The 17093-nt window shown below is 37.2% G+C and overlaps 1 protein-coding gene across 3 annotated transcripts in view; it reads right to left on the reverse strand.

The window, feature by feature from the left end:
* The window catches only part of TBC1D12 (TBC1 domain family member 12), a 40993-nt gene that overhangs the window by 7565 nt on the left and 16335 nt on the right, over positions 1–17093 (reverse strand). For 2 of the 3 annotated variants that reach the window (XM_041461347.1, XM_041461345.1), the window contains exons 2-8: positions 16107–16230; positions 10080–10136; positions 5158–5273; positions 3364–3446; positions 1648–1765; positions 1212–1318; positions 547–627 (exon numbers count right to left, since the gene is read on the reverse strand). In XM_041461347.1, the coding sequence (XP_041317281.1) occupies positions 547–627; positions 1212–1318; positions 1648–1765; positions 3364–3446; positions 5158–5273; positions 10080–10136; positions 16107–16230 (686 nt within the window). The remainder of the gene's footprint in view (positions 1–546; positions 628–1211; positions 1319–1647; positions 1766–3363; positions 3447–5157; positions 5274–10079; positions 10137–16106; positions 16231–17093) is intronic. The other variant, XM_041461346.1, reaches the window with a different exon arrangement.

Raw genomic sequence — 17093 nt, forward strand, 5'->3', positions numbered from 1 at the left:
ACTGCATTTGACAAAAGAGTGCTAACATCCCCACTTAACAGATCTGGAAGGAAAGGCCATCTGGGCAGACAATGAAATCCAAGTGGGATGTGGAATGTGTCATGTTTTGTATTTTTCACCTCTCAGTTTCAGAACCAAAAAACAGAGGATATTCTTTTTTCTTTCCCAAAATCATGGAAGTGATACCAACTGAGGAGAACCCATCTAAGAAGAGCTAAGTAAGAGCATGTACTGTAATTGAGTTTCCTGTTTCTTCTTTTTGTATTTCATCTAATATTTTCATGAGAGCCAAGTCTTGATATTACAAAGGAAACATGAATTTGAAAGTAGCACATGCAATATTTTAACCTGTCTTTTACTGATACAGTAAGTACTGCCAAGCCCCTTGCTCACTGACTGGTTATAAGACAGCAAACATTTAAGTAGGGAATGACTTTGAGAATTTTAAACAAGTGTTCTTAATGCTGAAATTGCAGAGGAATTTGTAAGACTTCCTGGGTTTGTACAAGTGAATAGGAGGTTGTTCAGCACTCGGGAGAATCTCACCTTCTATTTCGTTCTCAGTACTTGTCTCACTGAAGCTTTTCCATCGTTCCTTAGCTCTTGACAAGAAGATTTCATAAAGTTCTGCAAGAAAGCAAAACAAAACCAATAACCAAAAAGGAAGTAGTAAGAAAAGCACCCATCCAAGACAAAAGCATGCTAAGCATTCTTGGCTTTGGTTACTTGGTTTCATCACTGAAAACAGTGATGAAACTGTTCAGTGGCAGGAGAAGAGTCTATTAGATGGTTACCACTAGACACAGTTTTATAGTGTGCGCTGTATTGTACTTTCTGCTGTGAACATGCAAATTATGGCAGGGAAATCATGCCTTACATAATTCAGATTTGTATTTTTGTGAATAAAATGCTTACAATTCATCAATCATTAGTTATAAAATAAAGCAATTCCCCTTTTCACCCCCTTAAGAAAGCAAAGCTACAAATTCTCAATTTTAAACGTAATTATTTTCTGGGGGGAAGCACTATCTTAGTTCTTAAAATACTAAATGTTTTTGTAAGCAGGTTTTGAACCTTGTTTCCATAATTTATGAGGCGATGATATCTAATTGTAAAATACAATTGTTCCTAACCTTGCAAAAAAGTTTACATTTTTCTTTGAAAATAATCAACTTAATTTAGCATAAACATGTGATCTTTTAGGAACATACCAGGAGTGATGTTTAATTCATTTCCCACAGCTAGACTCCAAACCTTCCCACGTACACTTGGGGGCAATCCCTGCCACCACAGCTCTCGAACTCTTCGGGTAGCACGCCTAATATACAAAAGCAGGGAGAAGAAAAAAAAGGCACATATTGCACATCTTCTTTTCTAAAATCACTGAGCAATTTACAAGCAAAATACTGTTTACCAAATCAATATTCAAAGATCTCTGTTGATGCTAAAGCCCCATTAAAAACCCCCAAACATTCAGCTCCCAGAAAGCACATCTCATGTTGCTCTGTAACGACCTCACATTATATCATGGCAACAAAAACTGACTTCTTGACAACACAGAAAAGGAAAATAAGGTATGTGGGTCCTCAGTTTCCAGAGGAGAAACAAGCCACGCTTGCCTCATTTACACAGCAGAACTTTACTTACATGCCTTCCCAGTTAGGTAGTATTTCATTGACCCAAATCACCATAGCACTAGCGATATTCTCTTCTTGCTTGAAACGCTCTCTCATTATTTTTTTCCTTTTATGTGCTTCTTTAATTTCTGTTAGGCATAACATGTTAATAATTCTGTATTAGTGTATACAAATTATTAGGTAAATTATTCAGCTACTACCCAAGTATTTAGATGTCTAAAAGATTGAGGGTAAATTACTGTTGCGTGTACTATTTCTGTTGACTGTAGGTGTATTTCTCTGGACATTTTTTAATTTAAGCTAAGTTGTTCAAATACAGTGATTTAGACAAGCAAAAATCAAGCTAGAAAACTCAGATAATTCGCTTCTGCAGTACACAGGATAACTAATAAGCAAGCACATCATCAGCGCTCTTTTTCCACTCATGATTTTCATACCATATTTTATCTGAGCCTTATGCATTCATTAGACTAATCAGCAATATTTATGGATAATTTTATTATTTAAAAGTGCAATTCTACATCCATTTTAAAACTATTCAAATTTTACTGAAGCTTCCACCTAAAAGGATTCTGTATTTTCTTTTCTGGAAACAGGACCTAAAGACCTAAGACAAAGTCACAATGCTGGACAAGAGAACAATGTCCTGCCTTCTGTTAAAAAAAGATCATTTACAGATTCCTCTTATCAAAAAGGCGAAAAGAAGGACAGACCAATGCTCTCCTGACATCACTTAGAACCACTGTGAAATTGCAAGACATTTTTTATTTAAGCATGCACTGATCACATCAAGAGAGTAAACATGCCCTCCCTGGTAAACAGATACGGCTGACCAGCTTCATCAAGTTTTTTACTGAAGCTTTGAGTGTGTAGCAACAGTTAATAAACCAGGGCACACACATGAAAACACCGCACATGGCTGAACCTCCAAAGACGCTGTTACTCAAGAACACAGACCACAGATCACAACAAGAAACACACCACCACAAGAGCAGAGTGAAATGCATTGTCAAATGCTGTGGATTTCTTATTGCATCTTTCAAAGTAAGCTGCCACGGATCCACAGACGATCAATCAGTTCAGAAGCCTGTATCTCTGACAATAGCCCAAGTAAAACATGCAGCGCAGATTCTTAAAATAGCTTATTCCCTGAATACTAGGCACAAGACTACAAAAGTCCTTTCAACAACTATTCATAGATTGACACAGTACCAGATGCTACAGATCTGTTTTTTAAATTAATCGTGCCTAGTGGGAATAAGAAGGTTCACACAGGTACAGCTGATTGCAAAACAACCCCAAAGTTTTCATCTCTCCTCACATTGAAATTGATCAGAAATTCTCAGGGAACCAGATCCTAAAGCAGTCAGCTTTATTATACTTTGGCTCGTAGTGGCAACTGCAGCAACGCTGCTTGCAAAGAGTACAAGTATCCAGAAAGTTTCTACGTGACCACACTACACAAGTATCTTAAAAAAATTAAGTTTTTCCTTAAAAAGTAAATAAAAGGTTAAGTTGCATTCTGAATTTAGCTACGTTCATTGTAGCAGAACAACAATTTGATAACTGAGTTCTGTTTTAAACTATGTGCCCCTATGCAGCAGAGAGTAACTCAGACATTAAACAAGAGGTTCTTTAATGTACCCACTTGCCTACAAACCAGGATTTACTTTAGTTTTGCAGCAGAGTTGAGAGGAATTACAGTGACTGTTGGCAGTTGACATACCTCGTTTTTTTGCTTCTGCCACCATCTCGTCGTACTCCTGTCGATGACGTAAAGCCTCCTCCACTGATTTGGCAGGAAGATTTCTGAAAACAAGTTGTTCCTGAATTCAATACACACAAATGACATTCTGGACCATTTCAGAACAGGATTAAATTTGGTTTCTCTCAAAGGTGAGCTTTGGGCTGTCACACTGCCAGTGTTCCAGTAACAGCTGTAGAGAACTACTAGATGTTTGCTGCTCCTGTTTTTTAGATCTCCTAGAGCTTCCCCCAAAGTAAGGTTATTAAATTTGTTGAACACCTGGAATGATGCTCAAGTGAGTGACAAAAGGAAAATGCTGATATATCATATAGTTATTTATTCCAATGCATTTCTGGCCAGGTGTATTTTAATGATATGTTCCCATGAAATCTATGATGATGTATTTTCAATAAAAGGTAAAGGTTTTTATTCATTGTAGTTAGCCCCTTAAAATTTACACAAAAGAAGGTAAGTTTGCCAAAGGAAGAAAGGGTAGATCAGCACTGATGTCAGAGCTAAAGCTAAGGAAGCCTGGTACAGTCTAAAAGTTCACCAGATAAAAATGTGTTTGTTTTCTGGCTGCATCATGATCCCCTAATTGCTAAACACACTTCCTCTTGACCAAGGAGACTCACTTCAAAGTAAATTAGAACACAGTGTTTGGTCTCAGCCTCTTACCTAATGTCTAGTCTACTTTGGTCCAAAATAAATAGAAAACAGTTTTGTCATTTTAATATTTTAAAAGTTTTGTGTCTCCTCTCTCATACAAGCAGACAAAATCACTTCTTAATATTTTCAATGAAAGTGAGAGCAGAATGTATTTTCAAAGGTTAGACTGTGGCAACACACTACATGCTTGGAATGACACCCCAATTTGAAACAAGTGTCATTTGTAAAAGCATATTTATCCTGGCTTGTGAATTGTAATACCATAAAAGTAAATAAAAACATCAGCAATCCAGTTGTTGCATATCTTACCCTCTACCATACAGTAAAAGAAATAATGCACTTATGAAAATAAATGCTCATAGTAATCTCTAATTCTATTCAGAACATTTCTGTCTTAGCACAGAATGAGTTTATATACTTCCAGACAGAATATCCAAAGAAACACCTATATGTTCTATTTTCCATTTCCTAATTGGAAGAGATTAGAGCAAACATTTAATAGTGCCATCACAAGCTATTCCATGGACAAGCAATTTTTAAACATTGCTCCATTTGTTTTCCTCAAGCTGGTGTTCTTAGTCAGCAGTTCCTTTCTCTTTCCTTCAAATTGTTGAAGACTGTATATCTGAAAACACTGACCAATTTATTACCCGTTTTTCATTACTATTCTTATTTGTACTTTATGTGGGTTTTGTTACATCTTCACCTGCTGTTTCTCTGCCTTCAGCTGCACTTTTAGGTATTACCTACCTAAAATGTTTTTAAGTTTTCAAAACAGGGGAAGAGAGGGGAGAAGGAAGTGCACACTGAGAAAGCAGTGAAGAAATCAATCAAGAAAGTTCCTGAAGACTTTGAGGATGCCCGGTGCATGGTCACAGACAGCTGTGAGACACAGCAGATTACAGACTGGTGGCTCCATTACAGTGGGAAAGAATTCCTCATATAGACTGTAATACACTTAAAGGCTCTTCTGGAAGTATCTGTTAGACTATTACATGGGACAGAATAATCCAATGGTTCTTTCACATAAGACTTGAGAATTTTAGCTCATCAGATATGTATCTAAAATTCAGTCCTTCAGTTGCACAGCAGAATCATACTTACGCTGGTCGATCCTCCAGAATCAAAGCAGTAGTTGAAAGTGGTTCAAACTCAATATTTTTACGTCTTGCTGATGGGGGTGGAGGTTTATACATTCTTCCTGTCCGTGCTTCATATTCCTAAACAACATTATTGATAAAAATTAAATTTCAACTTTCAGCCTCACTCCAAATTAGTAAGCATGATATTACATAATGCATAAATAATTTCATATCAAATACCTTAACATTACTTAAGACAGCAAGTGGCAAACACCACAAGTTGAAATTGCTGGTAGCAACAGTGCAGCTTTCCAGGACTGCTGAGTAAAGATGAATGAGAAAGTAGTTTCTTGTATCAACTTAATGTCTGATCTATTCTAGTTCAATATTTCAACTGAGCATCCCAGGATCAGGTAGTAAAGAAATTTGCATAATCTACCCAGCCTAGCTAGTGCACAAGTGTATTTAAGTAATATGTAAAGTTGACAATAAAAAACCCCACCACTAATCACAACCTTGTGTCTCTTTCCATTTCTTCCTCTTGATTCCAGCCCCGCTTCAGATCCAGTACACCTCACATTCCTGAGGCCTTTAACAACACCATCACACCCACATAAACCAGAACCACCTACACTACACTCAGTGCAATATACCAGTATTTATCATTACAAGTCTGTTTCATATAATTTCCTTCTGTTGAGGTTAAAACATGCAATCTACTTAGAAAGAAATATTTAACAGCCTCCAATACACACAACATTCTGAGGAAGAAAGAATTCTAATCCTTTGACCACAACAGCAACGCAACAAAACAAAAATATGGCACAATCCTTAGGAAAAAAGCTAAACAGAGCCAGATGAAAACATCAAATCTCACATCCCCTTCTTTTTCGCCTCTGTAAATAAAAATTTACTGCCAAGTTAATGGAATAATATGCATCAACACCATTCAGCACATTGAAACAAGTATCTTGAACAAATGGAAAAAGGATTGGTAGAGTTCTGCTGTAATTAACACAAGCAAAATGAAAAAATCAATGCTCACCATTTGAATGAATACACATATTCTCAAGCTGAAAATAATTTTCTTCCACTTTAAAACAGAAACCACGTCAGTACTCCTGTCATGCTGTATACCTCAGGACACTCCAGTACATTTGTAAATTAGGAATGCATCCTGTGATAACACCCAGAGATCAGCATCCAGGCTGCAGTACAACAGCAATGCCATCCCTCCTATTCTTGGTAGAAGTTCTGATTTACTTCCATATTCTCCTTTGTAACAAGAGTCACCAAATCAAGTTCATTTAGTGGTCAGAAGTGAGGAAGCTCAAACATCAGCAACTTTTCAACATCTCTATATCTAACTTGTATGCAAATTTAAAAAAAAAATTAAAAAAATTTAAAAAGCACTGCAAGATGTATATCAGAAATGAAGGCACTCTGAAGCCATTTTTTAACACAAGCAATACATGTGAACAAGGCTAGTGCTTCCAGCTATCACCTGTGCTAAGAACTGACCCACTATTTCCAAGGCAACAGAGAAAGAAAAAACCAAAAATTAAAAATTCTTCAACAGAGATTTTCACAAAAGGCAGAACTCATCATCCAACTGTGTTTCTGAAAGTACACATCATGAACAGTTGGGTTTTGTAAGAAGAGACCAAATGGGCAGAGAAGGAAAACTGTAAGTGTTACTAGAAAGAGTCAAAACAGAGACCAAAACAGCCTCAGGCTCAAACTGTCATGGCTGCACATTCCCCAAACTGAAATACATTCCAAGGTATCACAACCTTCCAAGGGAACATGCTTTTTCCTCAAGAAGCCTGTGCTCTAGGAAACTTATTTGAAGATTAGATCCCACAACCATAAGATGTGAGAGAGTTTCTGCAAATAAACTATACATTTTTTTTCTGGAATACTTTATATGACTACATGTAAAGAATCCAATATTCTTCACTGTGCAGTTGATACAGAATCTAAAAAGCTTGAACTGACATAAAACTTCATTTTGAAAGATGTGAACTAACACTCTCCCACAACAAGGTGAAAATACAATTTAAAGTCAAATGTCTTGTCAAATGCTTAATATGCAGGGCATGAGCCAGAAGATAAAACAGTTGACAGCTAAGATTCAAGACTATGTAAAACTTGTAGATATAAAAAAATTATTTTGGTAGTGTCACATGTATGGTTTCACAAGAAGGTCATTTAAAAAATCTTTATTGCAACATATTAGGCATTTATTGAAAATTCCAGAACACTTCCTAGTTCCAAAATAAAGAAAAACACATTTTGACTTTAATAAAAAGCTATCTTCTTACTAAGTCTGGAACGACATCCTCTTATCCACTGCCAATAATTAACTCAGTAAGAAGCTAAAAGCATGTTTTTCCTGAAAAGCACTGTGACAAGCACTGTGACTGCATACTTAAGAGTGCTTCAATATGTGGAGGGACTTGCATTTCTGGTATTTATTCCTGCACAGATACAGATAAACCTATTAAACTACAGACAGGTAACTGGGGCTGGGAAAACATCTTTTGCTTATGAACTGCATTTGCTTAAGAAGATAAAGATATCTCAAATAGTATCTTCTTAAAACCCCACCCAAAAACCAGAAACCCAAAAAAACCCCACCCCCTACCACCACAGCAAAGACCACCAAAAAATGCACTGGTATTCTAAATAATAAATTTAAAAAGTAAATAAACCCACAGAGGTCTTTATTGCTTGCACCTTTTTGTTATCTACATGAAAAACATGCAAGTCTGAAGTTTCATCCATCCTTCTGCTGTAGTACCATAAAGGACAGTCAGACCATTGAGAGTAATTTTCAATATCTTTAAACAGTACTGGATTGCTCTGTGTAACATATAAGTAACTGCTCAGAGCTTCCTCTCCCAATACTTAAGCCAATGACCTCACAGAAAGGAAAACCAGCTGCACTGCAGCATTCTAAAAGCATTAGTAGACCTGAAGTACGGTATGCTTGTAGGGATAAAGTATTTAGCTAAGTGTGAAACAGAAGGATAGAAGTGTTAGAAGACAAACTTGCATCTACAGAGCCCAAACTATACAGCTGTAAAGGAATAAATACCAACCATAAAATTCAACATGAACCTGGAATTAAGTTTGATCTACTTATGACCAACAACAAAAGCTCAACTCCTGGGAATGAGTGACAAAAGCCTTTGGTTACAAGGACTATGAAAATCCTCACAGTACCAATTTTACAGACAAAACACCACACATCCAGTTATGCTGTAGGTATGCTGGAGGAGAAGGCATCTGATGTGTAGAGAACTTATGCAACTAAAGAATGCAACACTGAATAAACCTCCCCTGTCTTAAGGATTGCCTCTATTTAAAGTAGATGTTAAGGCATACTAATACTCCAATTAAATATCCTGTGTATGACAGCATATCAGAAGAAACTTTCTCCTCTCTAATGCTAAGTCTGATCCTAAAACAGTTTTTATTCAATCAACTGTGACTTCTGCTGACAAAACAGAATGGGGATTGCCATATATTGTGAGAAGGTTTTAAAACCTCTCTCCCTTCTACACACACACGACTGGAGCAGATGGGTCTAGGAAACATCTATATGATGATTTTCATTATGTTACACAGCTAACTTGATATACCACCATCAGGAAGATTATACGCCTTCATTTGAATCAGGGCTGATCATCCAAGAATAGAAGCATTAATAGAATCACCTAGGAGTGCATCCATGTAAGAAGAATTTTGGCTAATGAATAATCCTACATCAGCATGCATGTTGCCTCCAGGATAAATGTTAAAATTGCTGAGCTAGCACTGGCTATAAAGTGTTTATAAACAAAGAAGTGTTTATAGCAAGAGTAGGTGTCACTTAAAAATCCTGTGAATCATAAACTAGACATTTTCCCAGAAATAAGAATTCCAGATGCTGTCAGGACAGGCAGAACAGTACATTCTCGCCTAATTTGCAGGTGAAATAGAAAGAACAGATGTATAGATGGAGAAGAAAATACTAATCTTCACAGTACAAAAGGACAACCAAACAGACACTTAAGAGTTTCTAGGTCAATCTTCCAACGTTAATGCCATTCACTTTCAATTCTTTGTTTGCTGTATTTTTTCCTCAACTGGATATTTAATAAGGTGCATCAAGTTTCATCTTCTTTTGTTTACAAGAAGCCACCAGCCCTGGGCCCAACAAGGAGAGCGTGTGCTGAGAGTGGCCAGGCCATGTAATGTGACCCACAGGCATCAGAATCAACCAGCAGGTCTATGACTGCTCTGTTTCACAGTTCCACAGAACTAAAAAGCCAATCTGCACTATTCATGTTTAACACAGAGTGCAGAATTACATAAAAAATGTACAAAGTAATGGGCATGCACAATTTCAGAAGGATCCCAGTCACACAAATAGATAACGTAAAATGTAACAAAAGCTTTGATAGCGACGCTTTTCTAGTTTTCCAATTTCACAATGGAAATAGTGATTAAAAGCATCAGGAATTCTGAAGTGCCACTGCTAATAGCTTGTGTGGCTCAGTGACAGAAAGAAGATTCTAATATATAAATTTTCAAATTTAATAAGGTGTTCAAAAATATTACAAATTACGCCTTTCAAAAACTTTTACCATCAAGCAATGAGGCACAGCAAACATAGAAAGTAAATTACTGTCAAGCTGTATGATTACCTATTTCTTGCTATCCAAAAACATGCAATGTAAACAATAAACAATAATTCTCTATCACTTCAAGTTGTTAGTGAGATTCACATGTGAAGCTTTTTTACTTTGCTAATGGTTTTTAATGAGTTGATGGTTAGTGCCATAAAATATTCATGCTACTGTGAAAATGTGATGTTTGTACTATTTTAATGAGCGTTACACAGTCCCATGCATGGCATCAAATACAACTACAAAACGTATATATTAAATTTCATACCCCTGTGTTTAATAGACTGAGAGCAGATATTGACGCAAGACTGCCAGAACTGTCATCCTAATAAGAAAAACAGAAGCAGAGCCTTAGTGAATAAATAAAGGAAAAGACCATTACAAAACAGCAATATGCAAGCCAAAATTTAAATTCACATGTAGAGTATTTATCTTGTATGTTTGAAAAAATATGGATATGTCTGTTCCTCTTCCTTTCCCAGCCCTCAAAAAAAAAATAGACACATATACAAAGACTCCCCACTTGTGCAAGATCTGTACAGACATCGACTGGATTGTTTTTCTGGTTTAATTGATGTTTTATATTTTCAGTAATCAGCCCCTTTGCCCAAAGGGAGATTTTTTTCCACGGTGCTTCTCAGATGCGTGACAAAGGCAGTCCCTCATACATCCTGTGTCTCCCTAGTACACACCACTCACCAACATCAGACTGACTTAACCACAGCCTTGGAAGGTACATGCTGTTAGAAAGGAGAAACAAAACATTGTCCCCTGCCATGTTATCATTGGTATTTCTAAACTGAAAGCTCAAAAGTGGGCTATACCTCAGCCTTGCTGGTGATAACAGAGGTGTATTTGTAATGCTTTGAGCAACAGTCACTTCCATTATAAGTAAGATTCTAAGCACCACTCAAGCAGCAAGGCATTCAGGCAAAAAGCAAGCCCAGCTACAGGAGACCCTGTACAACCACAGCTCTGCACATTTCCAACCAAAAGTCAAAGTTGGTTTTATAATGGAAAGATAAGCCAAGCTAAAAGATGGGGTGTAGGGGATGTGAAAAACAAAGCCCACTGCTTTTAAGCCTTGAATTACAGTGCCTGGAATAATGAAAAGAAGGTTATTACCATTAATTCAACAGAACATATCTGCAGTGTTCAGAATAATAGAAACCATTTTAAAGGCTTTCTTCTCCCTTGCCATACTATTTTTCCTTTTCTGTACTGAAGTACCATGCCAGCCTTGGAAGTGTAAGATTTATATTAAAACAAACCAACAAAAAAACCCCACAATCTCACACTTTATAAATAAATAAATGTCCATGAAAGACAGCAGATTTACCACCTGAACCTATCCTTTTGGAATTCGATACAGCCTGCCTAGATGATGATTTTGCTTCCTCAGCACCTCAAGCTCAGCAGCATGTCTGCTTAACCTGCAAAGTTAGTTCTCAGTTCTTTGAGAGAAGAAAAAATCCTACACATGATGCTTGGCTAAAGAAATTCAAAGGCCCAATAGAAGGAGAGGGATCCCACAAAGAGAGACTCCAGAAGACCAAAAAATAAAATATAATGTCCCACCACATCAAAGTAAAATAAGTTCTATAATTTTTATACCTCAATTTATATTGTTTCCTCAAAATCCAGCAAATTTCAGGAACAGAAATGAAAATACATACCTATGTATGCCTATGCTTTCTTTTTCAAGCCCTAGTAAGAGAACAGTTGTTTCGATACTAATTGTAGTTGTTTTTAAAGACTTTGTTTTTTTAAAAAAACAGCAATCAGAGAATCCACATCAGCAGAGCCAATACTTCCATGTTGTTCTCAAAACACTGATCCCATCTCCCCTTGTAAGGGTGCTCCCCTGAAGATGCATTTGTGCCACCAAACACACTGACATCGTAAGAACTTCTCCTTAACAAGTTACTCTTGTCAAAGCAACCTGGGACATCCTGGCAGTAGGAGCTGAACTGTATTTTATGGCCTTTATGCAAAACAAAAGAAAGCATCTGTCACTCTGAGGTCCTACCAGTTTCACTACCATTTTATTGACAAGATAATCACTGAAGAAATCTAAAACACTGGGGAATGTCTATGGTTTACCTCTAGAACAGATATTTTACTGACTACACATGTGATAATTGAACGATGCAGGACATTTCTTGAGAATCTGACCAGCTACAGCATCTACAAAGAAAACCATCCCAGCCTTCTCACTGCTCCTGGTAGGGCAAATTGTTATTCAAGTGTTAGAGGTTCCCTGCAAGACCCAATAAGCCCATTTATTATCAGTCCTTGTTTCAAGGCAGTTTGTTACCAATGTATTTCTGCCCTGTATCTGGCAAACAGGCAGAAGTATTGCCTTTCTTTTTTCTTCAGTAGTAGTGCATGGTGAGCCAACGTGACCTCTAAATAACGATCTGCTTAAGAACCACTCCTGTAAAAAAGCATTCAGTAACTTCTCTGAGATAGTCAGTCCTTGGGTTTGTTTACAAACACACAAACACATTTTATAAGCATTAAGAGCTTTGTGCACTTTAAACTCTAACAACCAAGATTGGAGGGAAGAGTTAATATTGCAAGCCAAAATGTTTGAGTCATATGAAAACTGATTCAAACCACATCTGCTCCTCTGAAGAGAAGCCTCTGAAAACCCTTGTCCCTTGGAGACCACAGGAATTCTGCCGAATCAATGACTGCAATTTCTCCGTTAGATCTCAGACTGAAGATAACAACATTGGAAAAATATTCAAGTGGAGACACTTTTTTTAGCCCTCAGGTATTTAATTTTTGTAAATATTTCTGAGCCACCCCAATGTATTTTCAGAGGCTAGATGTACAACAGTGACCCAGTCAAAGCTAGTACTTAATGGACTGTCAAAGATTAAAACATTCAATTTTGTACACAAGGTGACAGCTATTGGAAAAGACGGCTTCACTTCTCAACAAGCAGTCATTTCTAAAATCACTGCAAGCTTTTAATGGTGTGTCAGATTTAAGTAGAAAAGAAACTCTTTTTTTTCCACTTCATTTAAGGCTGCCACTGAGAGAAGCATTATTAAAACTACTGATAAAGCAAATTTGGTCTACATTGCTTGTTTTTTATATTGCAATGTGTAATTGCATATTTTGAGTTTACTTTAATTCAGTCATATTAAGAAAACCCCACCATACTGCTTTAAACACATTAATAAAAAGTATGAAAGCCTGCCTTAATAAAATAAGCTAAACTTCATGACTTGATATTCAGAAAAAATTTTATCATAGATCAAAAGCTCTTTTCTTTAACTGTAAGCACAAAAACTGAAATTGTGCCTGCGTTTTCAAACAGAACTTGGACTTTAGTCAATACATTCCAAAATGTTATATATCAGCCCACAAGTCTGTTTCTGCTTTAAATGCTTCTGCATTAAAGTATTTCAACAGTCTAATTTAAAGCAGATTTCTGTACAGACTGAAAAGAATTTACCAAACTGATCATTAATGACAACATGCTTCTTATAATAGCTAGTTTTATTAGCTGCAGTTCATGAAAAAAGGCACACTTCCTAAAACCATCAAATGCATTTGACATTTGCAGTCCTGGGGAGTTGTTTTCCCTTTTCAAAAAAACAGTGAAGGAAAGAAGCCTAGAGGAAGGAGATGTCCAGCAAAAGAGTTGGCCTCAATCACATCCTGCTTGGGCAGCTCTAAATCCAAGGAGAGATGAGCGTGCCAGCAGCTGCGAGTGGGGAGATGCAGCTGCCAAGGACTTTCAACCTCTGACCCAGTTTGAGGGAGCGCATCCCGCCCGAGGCGGCGCAGCTGCACGGACGGTGCCGGCAAACCCCGCAGGCTGCCGTGCCACAAAAACATTCATCATCTTCTGCACGGGCTGAGAGGCTTGCAAGGAAATTATTTACAATCATGTTCATCAAGCAGTCTCTGAACGCACAGCTGGCTGGCATCATCATCTGAAAAATGTCTGAAACGGTATCCCCAATTAAGTTTCCAGATTTTCTTGAGGTTATTCAAGATATGACAAGCATTACCTGACTTCTCTGGAAGGGAGGTTGTCATATAACAGTGTATACTTGATAGACAGTGACTGGGAGCCACAAGTATTCCTTTAAATGTAATCAGCAATTTACTACATCATCCTTACCATAACAAAATCGAAGGAGTTTTCCCTCAGCCAGGATGGAAAAGGGGCACATAAGCCCTACCAGTCTTTTGGCTACACATCTACAATGATGCAATTTTTCTCAGTTTTACTAATGGGAAAGTACTTCATGCTTCATGATATTGCCATAAAACTTTGATGTAAGTATTTATCCTTATCCAAAAGACTTCCTCCTCCTATTAAATGCAAAGTTTTTCCTGTTGTGAGTTAATTTTTCTTGCAACAGGGCTTCCTAAGATCTCATCTTTCACATGCAGGATGCTGACTCATTACTGAGTTTCCTTAATCAAGGGTTTATTTGCACCCTCCCAAAGCTGGCCACTGACATCAGTAAAGTGAAAGGACCGTGTCCGACCATGAAAAATAATGTTCAGAAATGGCAAGATTTGTGGCTAATAATAAACTACCATACACCCCCTCACAGGCAGCTTTCCTACCTTCTTGTGGTCATACACCTAAGGTTCATTTTACAAAAGCTGGCTACCAAGAAGTAACCACGGTTCTAGCCACAAAGAGCTAAAAAATTGGGGGCGGGGGGGGAGAACGTTAGGTTTTTATTTCAATCATATTTGATCCCTCCACTCAGATTTAGAAAGTCAAAGTGCAAGTTTGGAGAGACATTCCATGTAGGTTATGAAGTAACCTGACAGATTCACAGAATTGCATGTCAACAAAACAGAGTAAGAAAGTAGGACTATTTCTTCAGATCATCATCTTCAACAGGTTGCCCAGGAAAACTGTGGCTGCCCCAACTCTGAAAGTGTTCAAAGTCAGGTTGGACAGGGCTTTGAGCAGCCTGGAAGGTGTCTGCCCATAGCAGGAAGAGTAGGACTCCCTTCCAACCCAAACAATTCTATTATAACATGGTCTCCAGAACAAATATCTTCATTACTAGAAAACAGTAAGCAGATGACAGGAAACACTGTGCATATTCTCCATTTCTCAGAATGGAAGAGACATCTGGATTTCACCACAGTATTTTCACAGCACACGGCCAACAGCATGCACCTGCAAGCAAACCAAGAATGCTTGCCCTCTCCCACCCAAAGGGGAAAACCATTTAAATAAGAAAACTGTATTTGAAAACATACAAAAAGCATTCAGTTTACTTCACAGCGCAAACCATACAATAATTTGGGTTGGAAGGGATCTTTAAAGGTCACATAGTTTCAACTCACTGTCACAAGTCACATTGCATTGAAGTCCTTCAAAAAGACCCTCTCATTTTTTACTTTGGTTGCTCCCAAAGGCCCCTTTGCTACAAAGCCCCTTCTAGGAGATAACTGAACACTGCCTCATTCACAGCCATTCACACCTGCCAAACACATCAGCTTATTTGGAATTTAAGAAAGGAGACAGAGAAAGCAGCCCTCAAGAGATTCAAGTTACTGTTATAACCAACACATGGGACATTCATATTTCTTACGTCAACAGATCTTTCAGCTTCAGGTTTGCACGCTAACATTACATTAATCATACAGCACCAATTGCTCCCCTTTGAAGACTTATATTTTAGTATTATTTTATCAGAAATACTACTTTATCAAAGACAGATTCCACAGGAACAATTATATGGAAGTGCAACTTTGTGACAGAGGAAGGAAATCAGAGGTATCTTTGTGAAGAATTCCAGTAGCTAGAAAAAGAGTTTAATTTACAGTATTATTTTGCAACAAAGTATCTTGAGTGAGATTAAAATTTTAATTTAAAGAAGATTACATGTTTCAGAATTCTAAGCAATTTGTCACAAGTTACCTACAAAGTCTTCCAGACAAGGATGGCAATGGAAAAATGAGTCATATTGCAGCATACCATGTTAAATAAGACAAAATTTTATGGGAAATTAATGCAAGTTCTAATGTCTTGACAAAAACAGCTTAAATGCTTTTTGAACATATACTACCTTTTTGTAAGTACTTTTTATAAGTACTGAGATACACTGAAGAATGCACAAAATAATCATAAAACTCAAATTCCTTAGTAACTACTATTACTTAAACAAAGCCCCAAAAGAATGTTCTCAGAGCACCCTGTGGTCATATAACACCAATGTGGATATAACAGCAGAGAAATGCAATACCTGTGTCTTATTTTTACAATTTTCCTACCTTGAGTTGTGTGATGTTTACTCACCTGCTGAATAATTTTGGAATCTTTTGGAAGGTTTTCCCTGGGTGGGATTTTTCCAAACAACTTCCAGCCAGGAGCGCTTTGGACAGCAGGTTTGAGTTCCTTTGTCCTTTTAGTGAAGAAGTTTCTGAAAAGAGAGGAAGGATTTTCTTTTGTTTGTTATAAGCATATAAACAAAGTATATTGTGCCTACTTACATTTCTTCAATTTCTCCACCAGTTTACCACTTGGGTGAACTGTAGAGATTGTTCAGCAAATGCATAGTGCATTCTACTTTCAAATAATTAATCTGAAGTGGAGCATCTTTCATTACAGGTGTTTTGATGCTAATCTTTGTACTTAACACTCAACTTTACCTCTAAACTACTTTATGCAATATCAGAGCTTTTTTTAGTAATAGCAGGTACTTTCTTATATATAAACAGCACACAGTAGACTCTCAAACTTTTGTTTGGGGTTTGCTTTAAGTGTTTATTTCTGATTTATTTGGAGACTGAAATGACAACAGCTGAAAAACACCTGTAACTTAAGAGATCTAAAAAAAAAAAAAAGGTGAATTATTACTTCTACCAATCTTTACACCTTCAACTTTCATAGCATGGACTAGAAAACCAGGCAACAATCACACAGCTTCAGTTTAGCACACAACCTTTATCAGAGCCTAAAGCAATTACACTCAAAGAGGCAGATGACTGCATTGCTCTCACTTCTTAGAAAGCCAACCATCACAAGACCATGTTAGTGACCACTTGTCAGACACCCAGCTACACTATTTGACCCCAATCACAAGTTCCCACAAGAGCATGTTATGTACAAATGCTTTAATAATGAAAGAAGTATATTTATTCTGAATACTGGAAAGTTACTTTCCAGAAACTCTTAGCACAAAGGGATTAAAAGCTCAGTAGCCTGTAAGGTTGTTTCTCAGGAAGCTTACCAGCTGACCTCAGAGAACAGAATATGAGAGTACTTTTGGTGGAAGATGTTTTT

Source organism: Pyrgilauda ruficollis, unplaced genomic scaffold, assembly GCF_017590135.1.
Source record: "Pyrgilauda ruficollis isolate IOZ18807 unplaced genomic scaffold, ASM1759013v1 scaffold15, whole genome shotgun sequence".
NCBI lineage: Eukaryota > Metazoa > Chordata > Aves > Passeriformes > Passeridae > Pyrgilauda > Pyrgilauda ruficollis.